At 40.9% G+C, this 27,941-nt stretch overlaps 2 protein-coding genes and 1 pseudogene across 3 annotated transcripts in view; all 3 read left to right on the top strand.

Moving 5' to 3' along the window:
- LOC147334533 (RING finger protein 175-like) overlaps positions 1 to 7,450 on the top strand; it is a 7,689-nt gene extending 239 nt beyond the window's left edge. Inside the window, exons 2-9 of the mRNA XM_086273106.1 lie at positions 236 to 273; positions 454 to 595; positions 1,265 to 1,419; positions 2,871 to 2,978; positions 4,275 to 4,395; positions 4,697 to 4,830; positions 5,294 to 5,395; positions 5,719 to 7,450. Of these exons, the coding sequence (XP_086129232.1) occupies positions 236 to 273; positions 454 to 595; positions 1,265 to 1,419; positions 2,871 to 2,978; positions 4,275 to 4,395; positions 4,697 to 4,830; positions 5,294 to 5,395; positions 5,719 to 5,839 (921 nt within the window). The 3' untranslated portion in view covers positions 5,840 to 7,450. The remainder of the gene's footprint in view (positions 1 to 235; positions 274 to 453; positions 596 to 1,264; positions 1,420 to 2,870; positions 2,979 to 4,274; positions 4,396 to 4,696; positions 4,831 to 5,293; positions 5,396 to 5,718) is intronic.
- A 1,972-nt stretch (positions 7,451 to 9,422) lies between these two features.
- On the top strand, positions 9,423 to 27,941 carry LOC147334531 (serine protease FAM111A-like; annotated as a pseudogene). The gene is made up of 6 exons (XR_015126201.1): positions 9,423 to 9,542; positions 22,211 to 22,331; positions 24,117 to 24,417; positions 24,512 to 24,574; positions 24,806 to 24,859; positions 24,947 to 27,941. The product of XR_015126201.1 is annotated as a serine protease FAM111A-like (transcript).
- Positions 9,439 to 19,765, top strand: LOC147334532 (serine protease FAM111A-like). Its single transcript, XM_086273073.1, has 6 exons — positions 9,439 to 9,542; positions 12,138 to 12,261; positions 14,534 to 14,599; positions 14,700 to 14,762; positions 17,020 to 17,067; positions 17,161 to 19,765. The coding sequence occupies exons 3-6, from the start codon at positions 14,540 to 14,542 to the stop codon at positions 18,907 to 18,909; spliced, it is 1,920 nt and encodes a 639-aa protein (XP_086129199.1). The 5' UTR covers positions 9,439 to 9,542; positions 12,138 to 12,261; positions 14,534 to 14,539; the 3' UTR covers positions 18,910 to 19,765.

Below are 27,941 nucleotides of genomic sequence, written 5' to 3'. Positions count from 1 at the left end.
CTCCGTAGTTCAGGTGAGCTGTGAATACTGTGGCTTCGACGTGGCACATTAGAGGCATGTTTAAGGAAACGCCTTTCTTATTACAGAAACATTAGGTCTTATGTTGTTATGGTAGAGGCGGGAAACACAGTTCATCAAATAGCTTGTCTCTCAGTTTAGGAAGTTGTGTTAACCTACATTAGTGTCCAGTGAGACCCACAAAGCTCCCAGCTGCTATTTCTGTCCCTCATTCCAGGACGACCTGCTGAAAATGACACACAGAGAAAACTGGAAGTGAGTACACCCTCTTCTGCATTTTCTTTACACGTTACATCCAAAAACATCTGCTTTTTAGTTTTTTTTTTAACAAATATGAAAATAAATGCAGCTTTTGCCCCCCACAAATTCATGTTTAGTCCTGACTCTCCGGCACATGCTTCACTCCTTTCTTAATCCTCCTCTTCATCTTTACAGGGTGCAACACGAGCGCCTGCACATGAAGCACAGAGGACACGAGGCCATGCACGCAGAGATGGTGCTGATCCTCATCGCCACGCTGGTGGTGGCTCAGATAGTCCTGGTGCAGTGGAAGCAGAGGCACCACCGCTCCTACAATGTGAGTGCTGCCAGCAGGGAGGCTAAAGGCACTGATTTGTCCCTTTTTTTTATGGTAAAAACCACAAACATGTTTAACAAATTATGTTTAATATAAAAAGTAAATTTTAAAAACCTATGTAGAATTTTTCAAACAACTCTTCACCACAAGACACAGGGGCACACCACAGGCTTGACACTTTCAGGGTGTGTCACTCCACCTGTTGTCCTCCTGGAGACGGCGCTTACATTTGAGTCTGCCTTAGTGGCTTTTTGGGCAGCGTCTGTGTCAGTGACTCCTGCTGTGGGGAACACCTGTCTTGTCCATCCCACAAAGCTGACAAACACTATGGAATCTTTGTGCGCTATGGGCTGAACCTGGTTGGCACTGCATATCTCATGATGCGAGGTGAATGCATTTGTTGTCGCAATGTCCACAAAATGCACCTTCATGGTCCTGTACGAGCAGGCAGTTTTTCTGTGAGTGAAATAATACTGAATGAGCTGGTCATTGCTGTGAATGTTAGTGAAAAAGTAGCTAAAGTTTAGTTTGTGTGACTGGGTAAATGGAGGATGTTGTATAAAGGACTTGGTCCTCTGGGAGAGAAGAAACGTGCTATTTTCCATTCACGCCACTGTATGCAGCAGGCTTAGTCTGATACTGAATACGGACTGTCTCTGTCCTCAACAGCTGGTGACTCTGGTCCAGATGTGGGTGGTTCCTCTTTACTTCACCATCAAACTGTACTGGTGGCGTTTTCTGTCCATGTGGGGGATGTTCTCCGTCATCACTAGCTACGTCATCTTCAGAGCCACCCGCAAACCGCTGTCCTGCAGGACGCCGAGGTAAGGGGAACGATCCTGCTGGCTCTTAAAACCACTGTGTTGATGGAGATGAAGGCAAACTAAAGACTGACTTTCTTTTACTGAAATAGAAAGACTGAAGATTTCAGAATAGATTATCTGAGTTATGGCATCACATACATACAATTACACCCTGTTTTATCCTTTTGATAGTCATTATACAGTTTACAAAGAGAGACCCGTAACAGTTGTTGACATGTGTCATTATGCTTTATTGATCGGGCATAACAATAGTATAAATGAAGCTTTAGGATTAAGGTTTTTCTGTATGTTTATATACTTCTGAGCGTTTTTTGGCCTTCCTAAAGTTTATATAATGGGATGAAAGTGATAAAACCAACAAAACTACAAAAAAGAAAAAGCAAAACCAAATCCCACAAAATACTTTTAAATCAATTTGTTTTTAAAGATATTAAACGATTTGTGCACAAGATACAATTTATTTCTGAACTTTAGCTCCTAATTTCAAAACCCTTTAATTCAAAGCAGATGTGTCCAGTGACATTGTATCATGTTGAGTGATAACTAACAGGACTAATATGGGAGGTTTTCCTAACACCAAGATGAGCAAGACACACAAGTGTTTTGAGCCTTGTTAAATGAGCCTTTAAATAAGGTAGTAAATAAAGCAGTAGTATGTATAGTGCTTAACTTATAATAATAATAATAATGGATTGGATTTATATAGCGCTTTACAATACCACTATTCATTCACTCTCACATTCACACACTGGTGGAGACAAGCTACAGTTGTAGCCACAACTGTAGCTTGACAGAAGCGAGGCTGCCATATCGCGCCATTGGCCCCTCTGGCCAACACCAGTAGGCGGTAGGGTAAAGTGTCTTGCCCAAGGACACAACGACCAGGACAGAGAGCCCGGGGATCGAGCCGGCGACCTTCCGATTACAGATGCGATTCCCAACCCCCTGAGCCACGGTCGCCCCGTGGCTTATTTATGTAAATAAAGTGCATAAAAAGCAGCTAAGTGAATAAATAATTACGCAAACAACTTCCCAGACAGTTGAACAAGTACATTGATAAACATACAGGGCCTTAAATAAGTATGTCAGTATTTGTTAATTTAAATGAGCCCATTAATAAATAAAGAAGCTCTTAAAATTAGGCAAAAAAAATTGAGTGTGAAGTCAACAAAAAGTACTTAAATAAGTGTGTAATTACCTGAATAATTTTTCATTATACATGTATTTAACTAAACTGATAAATGTGTACAAAGTAAGGAAAGAAGATCATTTACAGCTAATCGCAATGTATGAACAGTTGGAGGCAGTTTCAAAATGTAAGTAGGAGCAAAGTGATCGATGTAAAGCTTAAAAAGTAATTAATAATTAACAAAATCTGATTGCGTTTACATTCAGCAGGACTCCAGGGCAGGGATGGGAGTGATGTGGTCTTTGTCTCTTTGAATTTCCAGGATGGTCTACAAGTGGTTTCTGCTCATCTACAAGCTGAGTTATGCAGTCGGGGTTCTGGGCTACATGGCCATCATGTTCACCATGTTCGGCTTCAACGTCTTCTTCAGGTGAGTCAGTGCTGACAGCTCAGCTCTTAATGAGCTTGTTTAATCACACAGAGGTGATTCAAAGCTAATTTGGGCTGTTCCCTTATTCACAAGCAGTTACCACAGCAGGTAGATCTGCATATTTCTATTGGCAGATTTTTTTCACCAGATACAGAGGGAGTTTTTCCTTCCGACTGTCGCCAACGCTTGCTAATAGGGGGTCATATAATTGCAGGGCTTTTTTCCCGGTTTTTGTATTCTTGTAGGATCTTTACTTTACTATATTAAGTGCCTTGAGGCAACTGTTGTGTGTAACTTGGGACTATATAAATAAAATAGAATTGAGAGCCTTTCCTGACAAAACCATGTTACACAATGGAGCCACTGTTCATACAATAGTGGCTGTTAAACACTGAAAGTATTCAAACGAAAAGTATTCAGAAATCAAAATGTAGAGACACAGTCTGCTTCAGTCACTGTCAGAAACCCAGGTTATTGGAGTTGTGTACTTTGTAATGAATTTTTTTATTTTCTGCTTTCTGTTTTCACTGAGTTTCGTTTACACTTAGTTTCACTTCGATAAGTTTCATTTCCACTAAGTTTCATTTCCAGAACGGACTAAACATGCAGAAAGTTACCAGTGCCACTCAAGTGTAGCAGTGAACTGTAGATGGTGCTAACGTGTTGACTTCTGGTTGAGTTTACGGCCATCACTGAGTTCTGTTTTATTTGAGGTTTCAATTGCCTGGAAGAGTTTAAGATAGTGAGACAAAACACAAATAAACCTCTTTCAGTGGAAGTATTGAAAAGTTTTCGTTAAGAGTCACTCCATGAAAAATCAGTTCTGAGCCAGTATATGAGGACGATACAGTGGACATGAATGTCCCTTCATGTCCCCATACATTTATCACAAGTTGAACAGGCAGGTAAACTACAAGACATGAAGAGAGCATCCATTGATCCTGATACAAACCAGATTTTGCAGTTGGAGAGGTTATAAAATTGATGTGGTTTTTAACAGACCTTAAACATATTTTCAGTCCAGATGTGGTTTTCTCCTTGCTTAGGATATACACCAGGCTTAAGGATACAGGAACTATAATTAAAAACAGCTATCAAACAGTAGTCCTTTCACCTTTTACAGGACAGACTACCTTCAGATACAGTGTAACGCCTCTTTAGTGGCTTTTTAGATGCTAAGTGGTAGTTACATAACTCCATTTAAACACCTCTCAGTTCCATTGAGCACAGTTAAATTAGCTGTACTGACATGATTACAGCTACATAACAGAGTTATTCCTTTTTCTCTTTGTACAGGATCAAAGCAGAGGACTCGATGGATGTTGGTGTGATTATGCTGTTTTATGGACTTTACTACGGCGTCATGGGCAGAGACTTTGCTGAAATCTGTTCGGACTGCATGGCTTCTACAATCGGGGTAAAACGCTCTTCTTCTTTTTTTTTTTCTTTTTTTTTGCCCTCCCAGGTCAACATAACAGCCTTCAGCTAGTTTGTGAATAAATAAAGCTAACAGTGTTTTGAACTACAATTAAATTAAGCTTAAGTGCTTGCAAACAGTACAAATAGTCTTGGAGGCTGTCATCATTTTTGAAGTTTAACACAAACACGATCAAAAACAGTTTTGAAAGAAAATTGTTTTTGTATATAAATCCATAAAAGTAAAATAATGGTGACCTGTAATTCTATGCTCTGCTGATGTAGCACTTTTGTGTTTCCAGTACTACAACAAGGGTGGCATGCCCAGCAGGAACCTAACCAATGATATCTGTGCGGTCTGTGGTCAGAGGATCCTGGTGAACGTGGAGGAGGAAGGATTTATAGAAGACACCTACCAGCTCTCCTGTGGACACTTGTATCCTAAAGCCCTCTTAAATGCAGCTCAACTTCTTTTAAGGTTCTTGAAGACATTTAACCTCTCGTCTGAAAGCCTTCTTCAGTTCCAACAGCTGACAGGGAGTCCCAGTTATTTAACCATCCATATGATTACTACCTTGGAGGTGTCCCTGAGAGACCCTAACCCACCTCATCAACATTTGAATTGTTAGGGCACATGAGGCAATAGTACAACTTCCTGGAGAGTTTCTTGGATGGCCTCTGAACCGTACGATTGCATTAAATTCCTCCAAAAGTGGAAAAAAACACTCAAGGTCTGGTTCAGTGACTTTAGTTAGCCAAGCTTAGCAGGAAAGTAACAGCTACAGCCACCTATGTCAGGGAGCCACCTGTAAATCAAAATGGCTCTCGGAGTTATGATGATGATGAGTTTTCTGTAAACAGGTTGCTCTTTCTGCCTTAACTCAATCCTGAACCAACAGATTCCACGAGTTCTGCATCCGTGGCTGGTGCATTGTTGGCAAGAAGCAGACGTGTCCATATTGCAATGAGAAGGTTGACTTGAAGAGGATGATGAACAACCCGTATCCTTTTGCTGATTGAAGTTTTGGTGGGTTGTTTGTTATTTGTTGTTGTTGTTGTTGTTTTTTTTCTTTAAAAAAAGAAGATAACATGGAATTAATGAATAAATAAGTAGAAACTTCTTCAGATCTTCATAGAAAGTGATTTCTATGAAGCAAGTCATCTCCAAATAACTGAAAAAAAGCGTAGACTATTAACATTTACCTTGTAACAGTCAACATTATGTTCTTTTACTTATTTGATTTCACTGCTCTTTATTAATACAGTGCACCCCCAAAGTTTGTCTAAAAAACATGATGTTTGTCCTTAATGCCTCAATTTCCAGCTGGGAGAAGACGCATGTCCTTTATGGGCAGCTTCTCGACTGGCTCAGATACCTGGTTGCTTGGCAACCCATCATCATTGGTATAGTTCACGGCATTAATTTCTCCCTGGGCCTCGAGTAAAGCCCAGAGGAACACCGCCGTAAGTACGGCTGGAGTTGAGTTACACTCAGGACAGGTGTGGTAGCAAACTGTCACACAAGGAACCGATTGCAGCTGCTTTCAAAGCATTTCGTTTCGTGTTCTCGGACTGAACTCTTGCACGGTTTACTGCAGAGTAAATGGAAAACGTCAGAGTCTCAACACGACCCCAAAACTGCTGCCAACCCAAATAAAACGATTGGAGTGCAGAGCCAGTATTTTGGAAGATGAATCTAGTTTGGTCCTTCTGGAAGTGAGGCTGTCATTCATGCTATTTCTGTTTACCTGAAAGGTGCTTTACTTTTTTCCATCTTACAGATTTAGTGATTAATTTGCACACTCCTTCAGTGTTTTTTTGTTTTTGTTTTTTAAATATAATAATAATATATTATATAATATTTCTCCTTCCCATTAGACTTCATGTGTATTTGGATCGTTGCAGCTCTTTGCACATTGTTTTAAAAATGACAGCTCTGGGTTACACTTACACTTATAATTGTAACATGACAGTATTTGAGTGTGCCAATGCAAAGTACTGAAGCATGCTGTGTATTATGTGTAATCTTGATTCTGTTTGCTGTTCTTCTGTTTCTGTTACAGTTTGGCATACGTCTCCCACAGCATTGATAAAACTCAGAAGTCTGGTGTAACTCTCGGTACCAATTTGTTGTACAGTTTTCACAGAGTTCAAAAGGTGTTGTACTTTCTCCTCCCGTGAGAATGAAAGTGAAACCCAAGTCTACTCTGACATGCTAGCTCTCGAGCATATTAAATCATATGAATGCAATTGCAAGTTTAAACGGGTCACAACCGGGATTCGACTTATAATAACTGAATGGTGATGAGTACATGTTTATCATAGTCGCAGTTCAGGTTTGATGAAAAATTTAGTTTTTGCCTTGAATCTGCAGCTACAGCCTGAATTTCTGACATGTTTTCCCTTTTGTTTCATGCCTCGACATTCACATGTACACTTAAATATTGGGATTTCTCTTTCACAGAAATCTCAAATTGTTGGTGTTGGTGGTTCCAGTCAAAGAATATATCTGGTATAATACATGAATTGGCACACTCCCGGCTGTAAGAAGCTGATGTATTGTCACCCTGCGGAGTGGGCAGGTAGTTTGTGGATAAGAGGCAACATAGGATTTTGAAATGGATGCCATAGGTGCATCTACTGAAAATCTCAAGAAAAGTTTGAATCAAACTAAGACAAGTGTTACTCAGTCCAGTCTAAACAGTTTTGTACAACTGTTTACATTTAATGTACTTTTTTTTTTCTTCCCCATTATGTTTTAATTTATATGAAGCTGATGTTAATGTTGAAGTTGATGGTTAATGGTCAGCCTAATGTAGCAGTAGATGTCAATATGTCAGATTTGTGTTTATTAATGAGTTTTCATAGACTTACTAGAGTAGGACCATTTAAAGGCCCAGTTCCAATACAGTACTTATTCACATTCATTCTATTACTTTGGAGGGCCATTCAGACTTCATTTTTACATTTTCTTTTTTTTTTAAATGAAAATGGAAAGACACTCTGCTTTCATTCACTGCAGATATTGATAAATACATGGTTTTTGCCAGAGATTGTACAGTCTTAGGTGTTTTTGATATGTGCACAAGCAGCAATCTCCAAGGCTTAAATTAAATCCCATGTCTAGGGCTACATCAACATGTACACAGCTATTTTTGAAAATGCTAATTTTTTTTTCTATGCATTTGTGCTTTTTGGCGTAAACAGCATTTTGAGTCACTGAAAACTGAGATGTCATGCTGTGCGCCACGTTATTGTTTACATGAGATAAATTTCTACCATTTAAAAAAAAAAAATTACTGTTGATGTTAATTTTACTATCTGCTGTTTTTACTCGCTTACATATACACGCTCAGTTACTGTCCCTCCATTTAGAAAGACAGAGGCATCAGAGCGAACTTTGGACGTGGCTTTAGGTTTTCTGTTTGCTCTTTTTTCCTCCTTCTAGACTTCTTATTGGCCAACATTGCTACACCGTTTGGATTTGGCATGTTCTTGACAGCGTTTGACTTCATTTTTAGCGTTTACATGTGGATAGATATTTTTTTTCAAAACTGCACGTGTGGAAGGGATAAAAAAAAAATAAAAATAAAAAAACAAAACAGAAAATCTCAGTTTTCAAAAATACCCGTGTACGTGTGGATGTAGCCTAAGTGCCAAAAACTGTGGCTGTATCCCAATTCAAGGTCTGCAGCCTCAACGATCCTCAAGGCCACGTACTCAAAGACCGCTAAGGCCGGAAGTGCGAGACTTGTGAAATGGGACGGTCTAGCCTCCGTTGCGCTGCCCAGGTTGCCTAGCAACCATGATACTAACAGCTGGAAACGTGTCATACAGCTTTGTTTGACAGAAATGAAGGAGAAAATCTTTTGTTCATTTGTTTGTTTCTACATGAGCTTTGATCATTCTCTGTAAGATTAAGCTCAGCTATTGAACGGCGTATATTGTAAAGTAAAGGCTTTAAAACCAAGTTAGTACAAACATCGCTAATGTCACATGACTTTACTGACATGCGGCCAACAGTAATGTTTTAATGTTCTTCATTATTAAACATTTGCACATAAATAAGTGACATAATATTCAGTACTTACTTAAAGTGTACTCTTCGGGCGCCCCTCATCCGCCATTTTTTTTCCCCGGCAAATTTATCCACACCCACCGCCGCGCTATGCATTCTGGGATATGTTGGGCCACGAAGTCTACACCGCCACATCCTTAAAATTCAGGGAAATGAAGGACGCATTTCAGGGCCGCATTTCGAGCAGCCTTTGAATTGGGACAGCCTCCGACGCACCGCTGTGACGTAATCGGCCTTGAAATGCGTATTTTAAGGCTGCAGACCCTGGGTTTTAATTGCACCTTAGAACACACATGCATCAACACTACAATGAGCAGGTGGAGGGAGGTTTGGAGTCTTCTCTCACCCTCGTTCTCTGCGGCCTGGTGGAGCGGGGGGGCTAGGAGGAGTTGGCCGTCCAACTGCGGTCTGGAGTGTGGGGCCTCCCTGCTGCTGCGGAGTCAGCAATAAGCTTGATGTAAAGTACATATATTAATATGGAAAAATGGAGAAGGACAGACACAGGGTGTGAGCACAAGCTACGTGCAAACATGAGCAACAGAATGATGACTGCAGTTGCATTATCAGCAGTGCATGGCAACAAAAGAGGATATCTAGAAGTTACAAAGCAAAGCTTCAAGAAATTTACAACTTTAAAAAAGCCCAAAGCATACATTTTAAGTCATACTGACAAAGGCTGACCTTTTCACCGGTCAAAATACGTTAAAATTCCTTCTGGGGTTTTTCCGTGTTGGTTACATCACATTTTTCCTGCTGTTAATCATTTCCGTTCTTTGTTGAAGTCCTTAGTGAGTGAATCTTGCTACCCGCCCAAATTTGAAATTCAAAAGTTTTATTAAACCAATCACACAGCTCCTGCCCGGAGCAAAGTTTGTGACGTTCTCAGATTAGGACACGTGTAAGCCATTGACGGTTATTACGCTAATATACTGATACCTAAAAAGCTTTCTCAGACTTCACAGATCCACACTTTTGTCTGCTTTTGTAAGCTGAAATGCCATGAGGAGAAACTGAAGACCTATTTCTTTCTCTCTTTTTTGGATTCTGAAGAAAAAGTTCATCACTAACAGGTAAGTTAATGTTCACTGCAGAAAGACACTTTATTCTGGAGTGCATTCTAACAGCTCTTGGGAATTATGTAGAAAATTTGTATTCTTGGTTAGGATTTTATTGTCTTTCAGCTTAATTATTAAACCAATGTGTTTACATAATCACCTTTTAATCCAAATAATTCACAGGAATGAAAGTTTTGATGTTTTTAATGGTGTGAGAGCAGGTTCCAACTACTTTTCTTACACCGGAAAAAGCGAGGGAAATAAAAGCAAGTAAGAAAATATTGTAGTTGTTTTTTTGTTTTGTTTTTTTAATTTAATGACAAGCTGTTCAGGCTACAAAGAACAAAGTGCTTCCTTCAGCCTTTGTTTCGCTTGCAGCAGGCACTCATCAAGGACATCAGTTTCAAACCGCTATTTAAACAGGCTGTCTTAATATGGCAACACATGCTGACCACAGGAAAGAGGGATCAGGCAGACAGTTGTACATTGAAAATCTCAGATTTGACTAAATTACCCTACACAGACAAGCTACAACAATTTCTAATTTGTTACAATATAGATTCAAACAAATCACAACCGAAAAACAGTAAAGCATGATGGTGCCAACTTTTGGTTTCCTGCAGGAGCAACTGCTCATGTAATAGGTCAAAAAATGTAGTAGGTATTTCAAAACAGACTTAAAATGCTGATGAGCAGGCTCCATACTGGTTGGTTAAAAGGCATGACTCTAAACGACAAGTACAAGCGCCACATTCTTGACTTTTGGCGGGCAAATTTGTTCCTACTTGTGCAGCCAAGTCTGAGCTTTCTGGTTGCTCAGCGTATGTGAAATCATCATTGTATATGATGCTCAGGCAGAGATGATTAAATAACTGTGCTAAAAAGGATTAGTTTGAAGGGGAGTGTATAAACTTTTTTGCATTTTTAATAATATTAGAATATGTGTTATCATTGTGGTGTTGGATAATGGCAACAAGCCAACAATGTGTATCAATGGAGATTTTTTTTGTGTGGACATTTTTAGACATTAATTATCTATCTGATGAGGATTTGAGTAAAAAAAACTGAGCCTGCTGGTGTGAGGCATCTGGTGAAGACTTCCCCACCTTTAACCCCAACAAAAACAAGCACATCAGATACCCTATTATTAATTTCAGGAGAAAATGCCTCCCAAATGAAAAAAAAGAATGTGGGGGACATCATGCGCTTTTTAGCAAGGCAAACTGTGAGTAAAATGCTAATAAAAGTGCTGTGTCCATCCTTCCCCATTTATAATATGGATATCTATCACTTGTCGCCAAAGATTTTGTTGTATGTGCGTTTGTGTGTGTGTGTGGTGGGTTTGTTGTTGTTGTTATTGTTGTTGTTTTTAAATCAGGACAGCCCTGGTGGTAGCAGCATCAGTGCGAGCATGGAGCCACAGGGAGCTACACCCTCGTGGGTGACGTCTTATGTTGGTGTGAAGGGAGCTAATTGTTGAACTTTTAAAATAGTTACATTTTTAAGTTTCTAATATGTTTAATATTACAGCCACAGGTCTTTTGCACACATCTCTGTTTCACACTTCAATGAAAACAATGAACAACTTCCATGCATTAATAACAGAGTAATGACGAGCCAGTTAACTTGTGAATACACACTAAAACGTGCGACTCGGTCCGTGTTTCTGATTGATCGTGTCTTACCAGTGCTGATTGTTTGATGTGTACACGCTCATGGCTAGATTGAGAAACCCTGTTTTTATTCATGAAGTGTCATGTAATCACTTAGCTAACCTAACCTCCCTGCTGATGTTAGGCTAAACGAAGCCAGATAACCTGAGCAAGTTGAACTTGCGTCATAATAAAGTTTCTGACTTCACATTTTGAAAGATTTGAACACAATCATGTATGCTTTGCCTTTTCTGTTATTATTAATTATTATTATTGCTTGCCTAGCGCTGCTCAGTCACGTGACCGTACGTTAAAACGCAAGACGGGAGGGGGAGGAGCAAACTGCGCCTGCTCCCTGCAGTGACACATCAAAGCAGCGGCACTTACACAGACAGCCAGGTTGCCTCTTTGATGAAACCACAGCAGTGCAATACAGGCGAGAAACAGAAACGAAAGTATTGATTTCATTACACTGGTAATGGTATTGATTAATATCAATACAAACTTTAAATATCAATTAATATTGTTGATATTTGGATTGTTCTGCCCACCACTGCAATCCACAGAAATAACGTCATAATCACACTCCCGCAATCGGTTGGATATGACACTCATTGCTCTAAAGTAGGAGTTATTGTGGTGCAATTGTGGTGCAATTTAGCCAGGACAATTTTTTTAAACTATAGTTTTAAATGAAACAGTTTAATTATTAAATAGAAACATGTTAAACCACAAAAATGTATGTCACACTCACACTCCCGCCGTACGTTTCATACTGAGCTTGTCTTGTCTCTGTGATTCAATTGGGTTGAATTTGACAGATATGGGCGGGGTTATTTGCGGATTTGTTCCCGGTGAAGAGGCGCCAGTATTGACTGCTCTGACTCACTCCCGAAGCGGTCAGAGGACTGAGCGCTCACCCAACTTTCGCTCTTATTCACCCGATCATCAACTTTAGGAGCTGCTGTCACGAAACCTTGTGGATCTTTGCTCCATTTCCCACGCGTGTTTGTGAAAGTCAGCGGCTCTCTCAGCCTGACCGGAGAAACATCTGGAAATATCTGGAGAAGTCGGACTGAAAGGTGAGTTTAACTTTCTCACCCGTGTTTGTATCTCAGAGGATATAGGCTAATTTACACCAGTGAAACCTGCTCAAAAACTGACCTAGATTAAATAGATTAAATAGTGTGTGTGAAGCTGGATTTAAGAAATACGTGTGTCAGGGCAGGCGGGACGGACTCAGGCGCGGACTGACACAGTTAAACAGTTCTTTATTAAACAACACCGGAAGGCTCTATATACAGGTGGGGGAGGGTCCGCGCTCCAGGGGTCTAAACTCGCTCAGCTCCTCTCATTCCCCACGAGGGGAGTGAGACCCTAACCATCCTCACACACAAACTCCACGCCAAACTGCCAACACTCACGCTCAGGGGGTCCAAGGGTTCAGGATTCAGGACGGGTCCCTGAAATCTATTACATGGGGGATTAACTGCAGGTACGTGGGCCAAAGGCGGGAGCCCAACATGAGCTCCGCGCAGGCATAGCGATGAGAGAGAGAAAGAGAGAGAGAGAGCGCGCCGGGACGATGACAACGTGATAGAATCCGGTAATTTTCATTTCAATTCAGTCTTTATTGACTGACTTTATGTCCATAGAAACAAGACAAAACACAACATATAAACCTTAATAAAAAAATTTATATATATAAAATATAAAACATTGTAAAAAATTTAAAACCATAATATTCATAAAATAGACGATTACTTAAAAGAAATCAATAAATGCCCAAAAACTTCAACCAGTGCTTCCTCAGACTGGATGAGTAGCGGGAACCACTCACTGTCGGATCTGAGAGTGCTAAAATGATACTGTTACTGGAGCCATTGAAACTTCATCCATCTGCAGAGAAAAAGCAGCTGTACACACCTCTAAATGTGAACATTACATTTATTAAAGGTGCTTTAAAAGTCCAAACACCCACAGCTGCAAAACATCTAACTGGCACTGCCCCCTATCCTAAAAAGGATCCTCATTGCATCATTATATGCAACATGCAGCTCCTTCATGCTGCATTGTTTGTAGGATGACCACAAGGGGACAGTACATAGCGCTGTTCAATACACTTTAAACAAAGCCACTTTAACTGTGCATCAACAAAAGCTGAGGCGGAAATCCAGTTCATTGAGTTTCAGAAACATGCCACAAGGTTTCATAAGAAAGTTGTAACAGTTAAATTTGAAACTTCATCCATCTGCAGAGAAAAGTGGCTGTCACGCACCTTATCATTAAGGTGCTCCTCTTTGACATAGATATTTGCCTGCTGATTGTATTATTGGACAGAGGAATAGCCCATAGTTTGCTGGCTGCTGTGTCATCAATCATAGTGAAAACCATAGCCACAGCACAGGGAGTATTAATTCTTTGGCAGTTGTGCGGCTTTTGAGGCTGTGCCACTCAGTAGACAACTTTATAGGCGATGAGATGAGCATCTGCCGGCACAAATGCAGCTTTAGTAAAGAGACACTGTTCTTTGCTGAACCAAACCATTGAGACGTTAAAGAACAAAGTGCTTCCTGCAGCCTTTCTTTTGCATGCATCAGGCACACGCACGAAGGAAATGTGTTTCATACAGTTATTAGACCAGTCTTATCTTATCATGGCCCTGCTTCGTTCTGGTTGTAATTTTGGATTCTAAGATATTTAATGTACCATAATAATTCATAACAATTTATACCTGTTGAGCATTTATTTTGCTTTTTATACTTTTTGGCTAAATTACCCCCTTACAGACATACTGCCATATCTAATTTGTTACAAAATTAAATCAAATCCAACACAAAAATTAGTATGATGGACCATGTTTTGGTTTCCTAGAGCAGGAAATGTTCCTGTTAGACGTTTTTTGGAAAAGAAAAAAATGTACTTCTTCTGGTGTAAGTCCTTCTAAGCAACCTTAGCTGCTGGGCTCTATGCTGATTAGTTCAGAGGCTCAAGAGTAAGTACAAGCAGCATACATATGTGACTTTTGGTGGGCAATTTGTTGCTACTTGTGTAGTGTATTTTAGAAAAGCAACTAAGCCTCAGTTTGGAGAAACTTGGAGAAACCCACAAGACATCCATGGTTAGTTGTATTTTGACATTTTCCAACTATTTGCTCATAATGTGTGCCAACAGGCATTTTCAGCACTTTCCTTTTCTGGATATTTTTAGATATTAATTATTTATTTTTATCAGGAGGTGTGTGTACTTTCAATGTGAGTCTTCTGGACAACAAAACTGTTCGAAACACCACAGTTTTTTTCCATCTTAAGAACAAACACTTGACATACTCTGCTTTTATGTTCATGATTGCAGGAGAAAATGCCTCCCAAACGATCAAAGAACATGGGAGATATTAGGGACTTTCTTTCCAAGCAAACAGTAAGTAAAAACTAATAATACTGCAATGTTATTACTTCCCCATTTCTACTCTGTATTTATCAGCCAAATTAATTTATCTGTGCTTTTCTTTTTTTAACAGAACAGTCCCAGTGGCAGCAGCAGCAAAGCAAGCATGCAGCCAGAAGGACCTAAACCCCCTCAGGTGAGGTCTTATGTCAGTGTGAAAATAGCTGATTGAACAATAAATAAGCTCGTAGGTTCTTGACATGTTTAATATTTTATGTAAACATGGAATATGAACCTTTACATTTCTGACACTGTCAATGAAAACTGAATCTGTGTGAGCTTTATAGGGAGTTGAAGTATGATTGATGAGATATGCACATACCAGTGATTTGGTCTGAGGGCCACTTCATGCTTCACATCTCTGCAAGGGTCTGCTTCATATTATCCAACACTGTGTGCAACCCACAAATTGTGACAAAGGAAGGTCTTACAAGGAGATTCACCATTTTTCACACTTTTGTAATCAGAATACAACATTTTAATACCAAATATTCAAAAAACATAACATAAAGGTATTTTTAAATAATCTACATTACAAACTAAAAAAAACAAAGCAAGACAAAATACATTATTAGGTTAACCTTAAAAAACAGGACTTCAGCCAATATTATTACAAACACTAGAGTTCCACAGGGTTGTGTCCTCCGTCCCATCCTCTACACCCTGTACACCCATGACTGTGTCACCTCCAACAAAGATAACATCGTTTTGAAGTTCACCCACGACACTGCAGTGATTGGCCGCATCACTGGAGGGGACAAAGCAGCTTACAGGAGAGAGGTAAAATGGTAAATGGCCTGTATTTATATAGCGCCTTACTAGTCCCTAAGGACCCCAAAGCGCTTTACATATCCAGTCATCCACCCATTCACACACCCATTCACACACTGGCGATGGCGATATCAGATCATCCAAGTTGGGAATGCAGGATGAATGTATATTTTGTGGACTTTTAAAGACGAACAATTGTTTCCATGTTAAAATGTTTACATCTGAAGTTTTTTGCCCAAACACTGGTAAAATAAATGTTGACAGTGGCAAGTGTTAAATGGTTACTGCTGTGCTGTTGCAAAAAAACTGAACGCTGACAAGCTGTTTTATTGTTAGACCATAAATGGTAAATGGCCTGTATTTATATAGCGCTTTACTAGTCCCTAGGGACCCCAAAGCGCTTTACATATCCAGTCATCCACCCATTCACACACACATTCACACACTGGTGATGGCAGCTACATTGTAGCCACAGCCACCCTGGGGCGCACTGACAGAGGCGAGGCTGCCGGACACTGGCGCCACCGGGCCCTCTGACCACCACCAGTAGGCAACGGGTGAAGTGTCTTGCCCAAGGACAACCGGCAACCTTCCGATTACAAGGCGAACTCCCAACTCTTGAGCCACGATCGCCCCAGGTGCCTCACACCATGACACCAGGACACCATGATCGCCTCACACCATGACACCAGGTGGCCGGTCTGGTGTCATGGTGTGAGGACAACAACCTCACCCTCTACACTGACAACACAAAGGAGATGATAGTGGACATGAGGAAGAAGAGGAGGCCTCACCAACCAATGTCTATCCGGGGACTTGAAGTGGAGAGGGTGAACAGCTTTAGGTACCTGGGCGTCTACATGTCCAAGGACCTCACCTGGACACTGAACACCACACAGCTGGTCAAGAAGGCTCAGCAGCAGTTGTATTTCCTGAGGAGGCTGAGGGAATTTGGTATGTCGGCCAAGATCCTCAGCAGGTTCTACAGCTGCACTGTGGAGACCACACTGACCAGCTGCATCACTGCATGGTATGGCAGCACTATACTGCTATGGACCGCAAACGCCTGTGGAGAGTGATAACAACCGCGGAGAAGATCATCTTTGCAGAGCATCTACAATCACAGAGTCCAGAGAAGAGCTGCCTCCATCCTCAAAGACCCCACATGCCCCAACACGGACTGTTCACACTTCTGCCCTCAGGACAAAGGTTTAGATCCAGAACATCCAGACTCAACAACTCCTTCTTCCCCACTGTCATTGAACAGCTGACCTATTTTTGAACAGTAAAAATATTTTTTTGCACATCAGGTCATCCTGCATATTAAGCCAGCATATTACAGCCACAGGTCTTTTGCACCTCTGTTTCACAATTCAATATTTTGTCTCCTTTTCTGTCTTCATTTATTTATTTGCACTATTTGTATTTTTTCTGTTCTATTTCTATTGTATATATTAACCGGCATCTGAGGGTGGACAGCAAAGAAAGAATTTCATTGCATAGAGAAATGCTTTTTTTTCTTTGGACACATGACAATAAACACTTTGAATCATGAATAATTTGATATGTATTTATATATTTATATTTGTATTTATATATTTTAATATCTGTTATTTCTGCAGGGATTTACGCCAACTCGACCAAAGGAGGAAAATGACAGTGATTCCACTGTAAGTATACAGTGTTACATTACATGACCAAAATACTGCTCTGCTTCTTTAGTACCACTGTGTTTCTAACCATCTCACTCTAATTTCCTCTAGGTTCAACATTCCCATGAATTTACAGTGAAATTCAATCAAGCTAGTTATGAATATACTGTTCAGTGTAATCAGCTTTGCACAGTGCTGGAAGCCATAAAATCAAACGAGAAATGCAATGAGAAGATTAAGTGTGCAGATGAGAACATTATCATTCAGCTAGGTAAAGAGGATAAGAAGTCAATTGTTGCAACACATTTCCCCTGTTCTTGCATTGATGATGGTGAGTGTCTGATCATATCATGTAGAGCAGAAAAAGTTGAAGGTAAAGTCCAACATTCCAAAATAGTGCATCCAAAAGAGCACTATTCTGTCTTCTATATAGACACAGTTGGTGGGCTACACACTAAAACAAAGGAACTTTTTAAAAATAACGATGTAAAACAGTTCAAGAACCTCTGTGTTTATGGAGAAAAGGGAATAACTGTGGCTGAGGCTCTGAAGAGAGACAGTCGCTTCATTGATGACCTTGGCAACTTTGAGCTGTCCAACAATCAGGATCCCAAACGCCTCACTGTATGCACACAAAAGGTAGAAAAACTACACCAGAAACAATTCAAGATACGCCTTCCAAAAGATAAAAAAGAAAACAATGGAAAGTCACAAGAAAGCCCAACAAATAATTCTCAAAGTAATTGTGAAAGAAGATCAGAGTCAGAGATCGTCTATTTAGCACAACAGGAGGGAATCCGTGTAAAAACCGCAGTGAAAGAAACCAGCAGTGATGCTGATAGAAACAAGATTTATGAACTACTGCGTGAGCAGTTTCCAGATCTGAAACGATGGATGGAGAGTAGATTCCCTGGTGATTTGTATCAGGAAGCACTGAATCTCAGGAAGGAAAATTTTGGAAAGATCCAGCAGTCCTTCAGTGAAGTTCACAGAGTCAGGAAGCTGCTAGAACTGGGAAAGTCAGTTTGCAAAGTCATTGTTAAGGATGTTTCTATGGGAACAGGCTTCGTGCTGTTTGATACTTTCATCCTGACTAGCGCACATTTGTTTGATGGTTACGTTGAAGGAAAGGCGCTGCAGCAGGATGTAGAAGTGTTTGCTGTATTTGACTACGAGAAGTCTGAGCCAGAAACAAATTTCTACTACTTTAGAGCAGAGAATACATTCACTGACTTTGATGCTGATCTAGATTATGCAGTTCTGGAGCTCAATCCTGAAGGCTCAAAACCAAACCAGCAAACAAGAGCACAGAATATAAAGGTCCCACCAGGGCTGCTCAGTGAGTTTGGACCACTGCCTGCCAATGGTGAAGCCTGCATCATTGGACACCCAGCAGGGGGGGTGAAAAAAATGGATCCTACATGTATCATTGAGACAGATAAGAGAGGGCAGGCTATTGATGAACATTTGTATCAGTACAAAAACCTGCTCATCATCAAAACAATCAGTGATTGGCTCAAAGAGCATGGCATTAATGACATATTGATAGGTGGACGTAAAGCAGAAAAGGTAGCGACCTACCACACTTTCATGTATCACGGTGCCTCTGGTTCTCCAGTGTTTGATGGACTTGGCAGAGTTTTTGGTTTGCACACTGCAGGTTATATCTGTGATTCAGTCAACAGTGATGAGAGTGTCATTGAATATGCCATTCCTCTTCTTACTATATTTGAAAGCTTTGTGGAAAATCTGAAGGAAAGTGAAAATGAGGAGCTGCTGAAGAAAGTTGAGAAGGCAGCAAAAAGAAACCCACACCTGAAAGAGATACTCAATGCTGAGGAGCCAATGGAAGTCAGTTAGGTATACAGATTAGGGCAAGTTGCAAACTATGTCTGATTTCAGAGATTCCTTTTTTTCTAATGCATTATTCTTCAAAGAATTGAACACATAAGATGTAACCTGAACCTGTGCCTCTGGGGACAGGAGGATTTGAAGCTTAGTGAAGTTACTGTAGCCCTATACTGAGAGAGATTACAGTCAAAGCTTACACTGCAGACATAACCTCATGCTGAGTAAAATAATTTATATAATAAGAACATTTCTGACTTTGCGACTGAAAAACACAGATACTGTGTATTTACCCTTAAAGGCACACTACAATGATATAGATGTGATGTTTTAAAACCAAGCTTGTAGCTGGCCTTAGTTTAATGTTTAGATTTAAGTAGAAGTTTCTACTTAGTGGGTGTGTAGCTTTCTGTTCAGATGTATTACCCAGGGTTTTTATTATGTCTGTTTTTTTTGTTTTATAACTACTGGTGGAATGAAAACCATCCTTTGAAAATCATGTTTTTTTTACCCCTTGTGTTTTAACATTGCTGTGTATGTTTAGTACAATGTAATACAAACCATATGCTGTTAACCTGTTTGTGACATGTTTAGTGTTGTCATTATGAACTGTAATGTTTCTTTGTTTTAAACTTTCCTTCCTGTTGAAAAAGGAAATTTGTTTATTTCAAGTCAAGATTCTTTACACTCTATTCTTGAAAAACCCACACAGGAAAAGATTTTCTGTCAGACACATTTTTTGAGGTTTGGTGTACATGTCTTTTTGGCAAAACTTCCCAAATATAAAACGTGTCATAGTGAGTAGCACCAATCCTTTTCTCCTGTTATTATTTCAGTTCTGAATAAAATAAAAAAATAAATAAATGCTAAACTCACCTTCATGTTAGAGTGATTCAATTTTTCAAAACTGGTGGGAGAAACGTTTTGTTTCATCCAAGTGACTTCTTCGGTCTAGAGAGTATAAGAATATACTTATATATATATATATATTTTCTTCCCCAGCACGCCCCTGCGGGCGGTTTATCCTTCAAGCTCGGGTCCTCTACCAGAGGTCTGGGAGCTTGAGGGTCCTGCGCAGTATCTTAGCTGTTCCCAGGACTGCGCTCTTCTGGATAGAGATCTCCGATGTTGTTCCCGGGATCTGCTGGAGCCACTTGCCTAGCTTGGGAGTCACAGCACCTAGTGCTCCGATTACCACGGGGACCACCGTTACCTTCACCCTCCACATCCTCTCGAGCTCTTCTCTGAGCCCTTGGTATTTCTCCAGCTTCTCGTGTTCCTTCTTCCTGTTATTGCTGTCATTCGGAACCGCTACATCGATCACTACGGCCGTCTTCTTCTGTTTGTCTACCACCACTATGTCCAGTTGGTTAGCCACCACCATTTTGTCCGTCTGTATCTGGAAGTCCCACAGGATCTTAGCTCGGTCATTCTTCACCACCCTTGGGGGCGTCTCCCATTTTGACCTTGGAACTTTCAGGCCATATTCGGCACAGATGTTTCTGTATACTATGGTTAGGGCGTTCCATGTATACCCTGCTGTTATTTGCTGGATTGTCTCAGGGGCATCTTTACACAGCCTGCACCTGGGGTCTTGCCTGGTGTGATAGGCACTGTCTTTCAGTCCAGCTTTGTCCAGCTACTGGTAGGATTTCTGGATATCAGCCACCTCCTCTATCTGCCGGTGGTACATACCGTGCAGGGGCTTGTCCTTCCATGATGGTTCCTCGTCTCCCTCCTCTTTCCTGGGGCGCACTAACAGAAACGAGGCTGCCGGACACTGGCGCCACCAGGCCCTCTGACCACCACCAGTAGGCAACGGGTGAAGTGTCTTGCCCAAGGACACAACGACCGAGACAGTCCAAGCTGGGGCTCGAACTGGCAACCTTCCAATTACAAGGCGAACTCCCAACGCTTGAGCTACGATCGCTGGTCGCATAAGCGTATGACAAGTGGGCAATACGCCAGATAGAGAGTCGGCACGACAAGCTGGAGAAGACTCACTCACCACAGCGAGGTCCGACTGGAGTGTAAGCCGGTGAAGCAGGCAACATGAACACAGGAACACAGCCTGCAGTAACAGGTCAAGCTAGGAATGAGACCTGTCCATCCGCAGAGCCAAAGGAGCTGAGGAGGATGAACACCCTTGGCGTCACATACAAAGAATGTTTTGCTTAAAAGAAGTACAAAAGAACAGCTATGTCTTCAGCGTCGGTGTCTTCAGTGAGAGCCAAAACAACTTTTCAGCGTGAAAAAACTCAACTCGTGTAACCTGAGGAAAGGGTAAGTTTTCTCTAAATATCTTTTTAGCTGTGGTTCGCTGGATGTCAGTCTTATGTTACAGCAGCGGTGTCGAGCTCGAACTGCGAGTGCAGCTTCGGCTGTCCTTTTAACTGCTCGCATGGTTAATGACGCTAGAGTTCCACGCACATGCCAACAGCTCGTCTCTACTGCTTTAACTGTTAAAACAGAAGGCAATACTGCGGCTGACAGGCTTTATTATGTGAAACAGCAGCTTGTTTAGTTTAAACAGTCTGCATTAAGCTGGGCAAACACTGTGCAATTTCTTTCAGTCACGTTATTCAGCTCCTGCTCAAACTGTACAATTGAATCTCAGGGGTTAGAAGTTCATAGGTCACGATGCAGGTCTCACACCATACGGCCTGATGCTCTGATGCGACCTGAGTGCTCAAACTGTGCGTCCATAACATCAAGCTTATCATACAAAATCTGTCTCTCGTTCTCCCTCTCTCTGTCTTTCACTCACACAGACACACACACCACCGTCAACTTTGCTAAATTACTAATGAAAAACATTGACCAGGCAGCTGTGATTGAGCAGCAATGTCCATCCAACTCTTTTCATGTTTGTAGTCGTGATAATTTTGTGAGGCCACATTGAAAAGCCTCGGATACGGAAGCGTAGAGCTGCCACCCAGGCAAAAGAAAAGAAGAGATATATCACGTTATAATGTGATATATCACACATGAAAAATATATTGTTCTAACAATATACTTTTCACGTTTGAACAATATAATATCACGTTATTACAATATACAGAATTATCACGTTATCACGTTACAATATAAATATTATATAGGCTACATCGCAGCTCCAGTCACGCTTGCATCTGGAATTCATTGCAAACTGTTTGTGCGGGATATGAATGACAAGATTTTGTTTTTCTACAAGAGTTAGTAAAAAACATCTCCAGTGTGATCAAATCTTCTTGCCAAACATCCACAGCTGCAGTGTATACAGCACTATAATGACCAGACCTAATTCTTTTGAAAACCATACATCTTTCCACAGGTCTCCACTTCATCAGACATCACCTAGACTCAGAGCTGGATGAGGCCAGCACAAACAGCAGCCTAACCGACTAAGATGATGGATCCATGGGGTCAGGAAAGCCAGAAGTAGGGCTGGAGAGGTACCTTTCATGTCCATTCACTGGAGGTGTGGCTCTATTGCATGGCGTTCCTCACATCAAGAAGCTGTCGATCAAAATCAATACAGCTCTTCCTGCATCTGGAGCTTGTGAAGGACTTCTCAGTCATGCAGGACTCCTGTTCACTGCTAAACAGTTAGAGCTTCACAGAAAGAACCTTGAGAGCAAACTGCTGCTGAAGCTTAACCATCATTGCTTGAAAAATGTTGTGGAAATCTGAAATCTGGAAATTAGAATTGTTGTGCCTTATTTTGTTGATGTTTTTACATATATTCCTTTTTAAAATACAAAAATGTGTATATTTATTTATTTTTGTTTGTCTGATAGCATTTATTTATCAAATCAGACATCTCAAACAGTTACTCACTACTTGAGAGTTTTTACTCTTACTCGAGTAACTTTTGTGAAGACTACTTTTCACTTTTACTTGAGTAATAATATTTTAAAGTTACTTGAGTACAATTTTTGGATACTCGACCCACCTCTGCTGGCAGCCTAGCCTGCTGAAGTGGAGGGCTGAGCAAGGCGACGATCTGAAAGTCCACCCCCAGCACTGTCACTACGTGCTGTCCGCAGACAGATGAACCTCAAGAGTGAACTCAAACGAGACACTTAAGGTCAGTCATAAGTCCCAGCTCACTGAGTGGGCCTGTGTTGGCCGTGTAAGCCTGTGACACACAGGCAATGCACCAGACAGGGAGCCAGCGTTGTAGCCTGGAGAGCTCTTACTCACTGGCTGAAGTATCAGACACAGTGAGATCTGACAAGCGTGTAAACGCACGGCACGTGGTTAGCACGCCAGAAAGCACAGGCGGTTGGCAAGGACGAGCCCGCGTGCATGCTCCCCAAGGATCCCCAGCTGGGGCCTGGGGTGCCCAGGGCCAGAACCCAGAATCCCAGGGGCAGAGTAAGGAGAGGAAGCGTAGCTCACGAGCTGCTGAGTGGGGACCCCACTGGCTGTGCAACCCTGCAAGAAGCGGGCAATGCCAAACAGGGAGCCAGCGCTGCAGGCTGGATAACACTCACTCGCTGGCCGACATATCAGACACAACGAGGTCCGACTGGTGTGTAAGCCGGCGAACTGCAGGCAATACACTAGGGGAGCACAGCCTACCAGGCCACTTGAGCATGGCAGCTGGCTATCACTGTGAAAGAAACCTGCGAAATGCGGACGATGCTGCAGACGGGAAGTTGGGGCTGCCGGCCGGAGAAGCGGCGTCATAACAGATCCCCACCTGGCACTAAGCAGTGACACATTGCCAGGGAGAGAGAGCCTGCCACAGCAGCTCGGCCACTCAGTTGATGGCTGAGGTAGGACAAGGCCCAAGGCCTCTCCCAGTAGCTGAGCATCTAACCTGCACCATCCCACGACAGGGGAGGGGCTGGTTGCTCAGTTCACTGAGGGCCCAAGTGTGGAGCGACTCAAGTTTCGTCACCAGCAAGAGTGGGCCCGAATAGAGACACTTGTGGACAGTCGCGAGGTCTGACTGGCATGTAAGCCAGCGAACCATGTGCAATACGCCATTTGAGGCCAATAAACAGTCAAAAAAAAAAGGGAAAAAAAGCATTCTTTATTTTCCTGTTTACAGCATTTTTTCCACACCTTCCTGAAACTTTTGCACAGCACCCTATATGCCCAGATCCAGTTTTGAAAACTCCAGCACGCTGGCAAGGCAAATATAGATTTTTAAACTGTTATTGCATTTAATGAGTTTGACACTTTCTTATTTTTAAGTTATATCTGTATTTATTCTGCTTTTAACACAGATTGAACTACGTTTGCTATATTCTGAACTTGGATTTTTGTTTGAAGATACATTAAAGGCCTGACACAGAAAATCACTTCTTCAGGACTTCAATGGCAGAATCATCAAAGTTTGTGTATTTGCACTGTGGTACAGTGAGTAAACAAGATCTGTATTAAAAAATATAAAATAATAATGATTGAAGCAGCTGTAGAAACATCTTACATACTCTGACTTTATGTTTATGATATCAGAAGAAAATGTTTCCCAGGAAATGGCAAAAGATAACTGAGGATGTCAGGCCCTTTTTGGGGAAGAAAATTGTAAGTAACAGCTTGTCTAATAATACTACAGTATTCATGCTTCATCATTTGTCTTTTGTCTGGTTTCATTTGTACGTGCACATGTTTTTATCAGGGCAGTCCTGGTCCTGACAGCCGCAGAGTGAGCATGCAGCTACAGGGAGCTCCAGCCTCTCAGGTGAGGCCACATCAATGTGACCTGAGCTGACTGAAAGATACATACATCTTTAAGTTTTTTGTGTTTTTGATATGTAATATTTAGTCCAGTGTAACGCAAAGTTTGACCTTAGAAATAAATATAAATCTTTCCCTTACTGACATTGTCAAACAACTCTTCAATAGGGTTATTCAGTAATTCTAATAGTTACCACATTAAACTGAAAATATACTTTGTTTTCTTATTTTGCAGACTGCTACACCTCATCCAGTGACAATGAAGGAAGAGAATGGTGATGCCTATAAGGTGCATATTCCCTTTTGTACAAAATACACTTCATTTCACTACCACAAAAGTTTGAAACTTCCATTTCCCCACTCTGATTTCCTGCAGGAACCACATGGACATCATAACATCTTCAAATAAGTATAAGAAGATGGTCAAGGGTGCAGATGTAAATGTTATCATTCAGATGGGTACAGGAGATGACGTATCAATTGTTCCAACACATTTCCCATGTTCTTGTGTTGGGGATCATGAGGTTCTGACCATTTCATGTAAATCAGAAAAAGTAGAATCGGCTCAGGTCCAAGATTCCAAAATAGTACATCCAGGAGATGCCTATTCTGTCTTTTACTTTGATACAAAGGGAGGACTAAATGCCAAAAAAACCCCCAACTTTTTAAAAGTGGCACTTTAAAACAGTTCAGGTATCTCTGTGTTTACGGAGGGAAGGGGATAACTGTGGCGGAGGCTCTAAAAAGAGATGGCTGCTTCACTGATGACCTGGGCTACTTTGAGCTGGTCAACATCAATGACAAATGTAAGACTGAGTGCACAGACAAAATTGATAATCTGGAAAATAAGAAATTCCAGATATGTCTTTCACGAGGAGCAAATACTGAAGCAAAAGAATTAAATCAACAGCCTGACCATGTACAACTCAAACAGCAAAAACCTAAACAAGCATCAAATGATCACAATGAAAGACAGAAATAAGATTAATCTAAATGTAGCACAGCGGACAGGAATCAGTCTAAAAAGAGCAGCCAAATAAAGCGGCAGCAGCATTGAGAACATCTATGAACTACTGCGTGCCCAGTGTCCACCTCTGAAACAACACATGGAAAGTAGATTCCCTGGGAATTCTTTACAGGAAGCATTTAACCTGGGGAAAGAGAACTTTGGAAAGATCCAGGAGTCTTTTAGTGAAATTCACAAAGTCAAGGAGCTGCTAAAGCTGAGCAAGTCAGTTTGTCTCATAACTGGTTCCTCCATAAAGCAGGGCACAGGCTTTGTGCTTTTTGACAACTATGTCTTGACGAATGCCCACTTATTTGAAGACTGGGTTCAATCAAAATTACCTAATTGTCATAAATCTGTAAACGTTACTGCTGTCTTTAACTTTGAAAAACACGAATCAGAGAAGAACAAGATTAATGCCAAGGTGTTTTTTGGCAACAAGAAGTTTGATTACATCATACTTAAGCTAGAAACAGAGGAAGTGCCACCAGGGCTCCTCAAGAGATTTGGACCTGTACCTTCAGACGGTGAGGCCTGTATCGTTGGACACCCAGGAGGAGGAGTGAAAAAAATGGATCCTATATGTATCATTGAGAAAGACAGACGAGAGGAGGCTGTTAATAAAAATTGTGAGGACATCAAGGAATACTTCATCACTCTTTATGCAGTCAATCAGGTGATCAAAAATAACCCATTTGAAAATATCTATGTGACCTACAACTTTTTCATGTATTACGGCTCTTCTGGCTGCCCAGTTTTCGATGGTCATGGACGAGTGTTTGGTTTGCACACTGGTGGATATTTCTTTGGGCTTCTAAAGCCTAATCAGAGTGTGCTCAAGTATGCCTTTCCTCTGCTCACTCTATTTGAAAACTTTGTGGATAATCTGAAGAAAGAGGGCTATGGGGAGGTGGTGGAAAGAGTTGAGGAGGAGGAAAAGGGAAATCCACATCTAGAAAACATTATTGCATCTTTTGTGGGGTCAAAGCAAGACAGACCTGAGGCACTGTTGGAAGAATGCTCGGATAAAATGGAGTGAGACTGAAATACTCGAAGCTGAGCTTAGTTAGGTAACCAGATCTAAAAATTCTCCAGCAAGAGGGAAAACATTTATAGTTATAAAGAGACTGAATGATTATAGTAATTAGAAATGATAAAATTCTATCTTCTGTTTTGTACATACCAGAGTATTTTTCTCCCTGAAGGCAGCGGTATCCAATTGGTTCAGGTTGTCTGTTTGTCTGTCTGTTAGCATCCACAGCTTTTAAGATATGATGTTGTGTAATGTCTTGTGAAAATTATGTCAATGTCACATCAAACTTTCATTTTTTTCACACCTACTTGTGGCTTTTAATTCTGTTTTCTTTTACTTTTCTACTTAGTGGAATAAACTTTATTACCACAGGATATTTTAATAGTAAAATACCCTGTTTGTATGCCCTGAAGTATTTTTGAGCAATTTCTTTTGTTTGTTTTGTGTTTGTTTGTTTTTTTTCGCTCAGCTGCTACATTATTCATTCATTTTCTCAAAAATCAACAGTGTGCCTTATGGTCTGAAAAATACAATACAGGTTCTATGCAAAAATTCCTTTATATGTAGCTTCCAATATACTATGCAATCATACATAGTTGTATACACTCTCTCTCTGTCTGTCTGTCTGTCTGTCTGTCTGTCTGTCTGTCTGTCTGTCTGTCTATCTATCTATCTATCTATCTATCTATCTGTCTGTCTGTCTGTCTGTCTGTCTGTCTATCTACGTGTTTATATAATGGAATCACTGTGATAAGCAATTAACCTAAATGCTTAAAATCACAAGACCCACATATTTAGGTCAAATGTTATCCACAAATATATTATTGAAGTTTGTGCCACGTGTTGTATGAGCGTGAATGTTGTATGAGCATATGTGATCAATACTGTCTGAAATTAGGATCAATAAGTAACATTTGATTGTATTATGGCCAACATACAAAGGGTTACATAAACTTGGCCCTGCTAAGATGCACCTGGGAGCCTCTCTGCCTGTCTTCGTCAAAGGGACCCAATTAAAAATAACTGATGTTGGCAACAGCGCTCGGAAGTTATGGAGTAGCGCCAGAAAGTTATGTAAAACAAGTGTCGGAGTTTAAAAGAGGAACAAAGTGCAAACTGACACCTGTTTGGTGGAATGGAAAATACCCAACAACAGCTTTGCTTTTTGATATTATTTTGCTGTAAAATGTACGGTTTTGCTGTTCATATGATTCTGTGTATTAAACTCTTATACAAGAATTCTACTAGTTTCCAGAAGATCTTTTTAAGTGATTTGATTTTAATTGGATCTGAAAAGCTGGACCTCCACATCATCAGCGTAATGAGGGTATC

Source organism: Aulonocara sp. 'chitande type north' Nkhata Bay, linkage group LG3 (genome assembly GCF_057382095.1).
Source record: "Aulonocara sp. 'chitande type north' Nkhata Bay isolate Kocher_YH1m ecotype deep benthic linkage group LG3, A_spYH_male_GT1.1, whole genome shotgun sequence".
In the NCBI taxonomy this organism is placed as follows: Eukaryota; Metazoa; Chordata; class Actinopteri; order Cichliformes; family Cichlidae; genus Aulonocara; species Aulonocara sp. 'chitande type north' Nkhata Bay.
The sequence above is the reverse complement of the archived record's forward strand: the minus strand, read 5'-3'. Positions and strand labels throughout refer to the sequence as shown.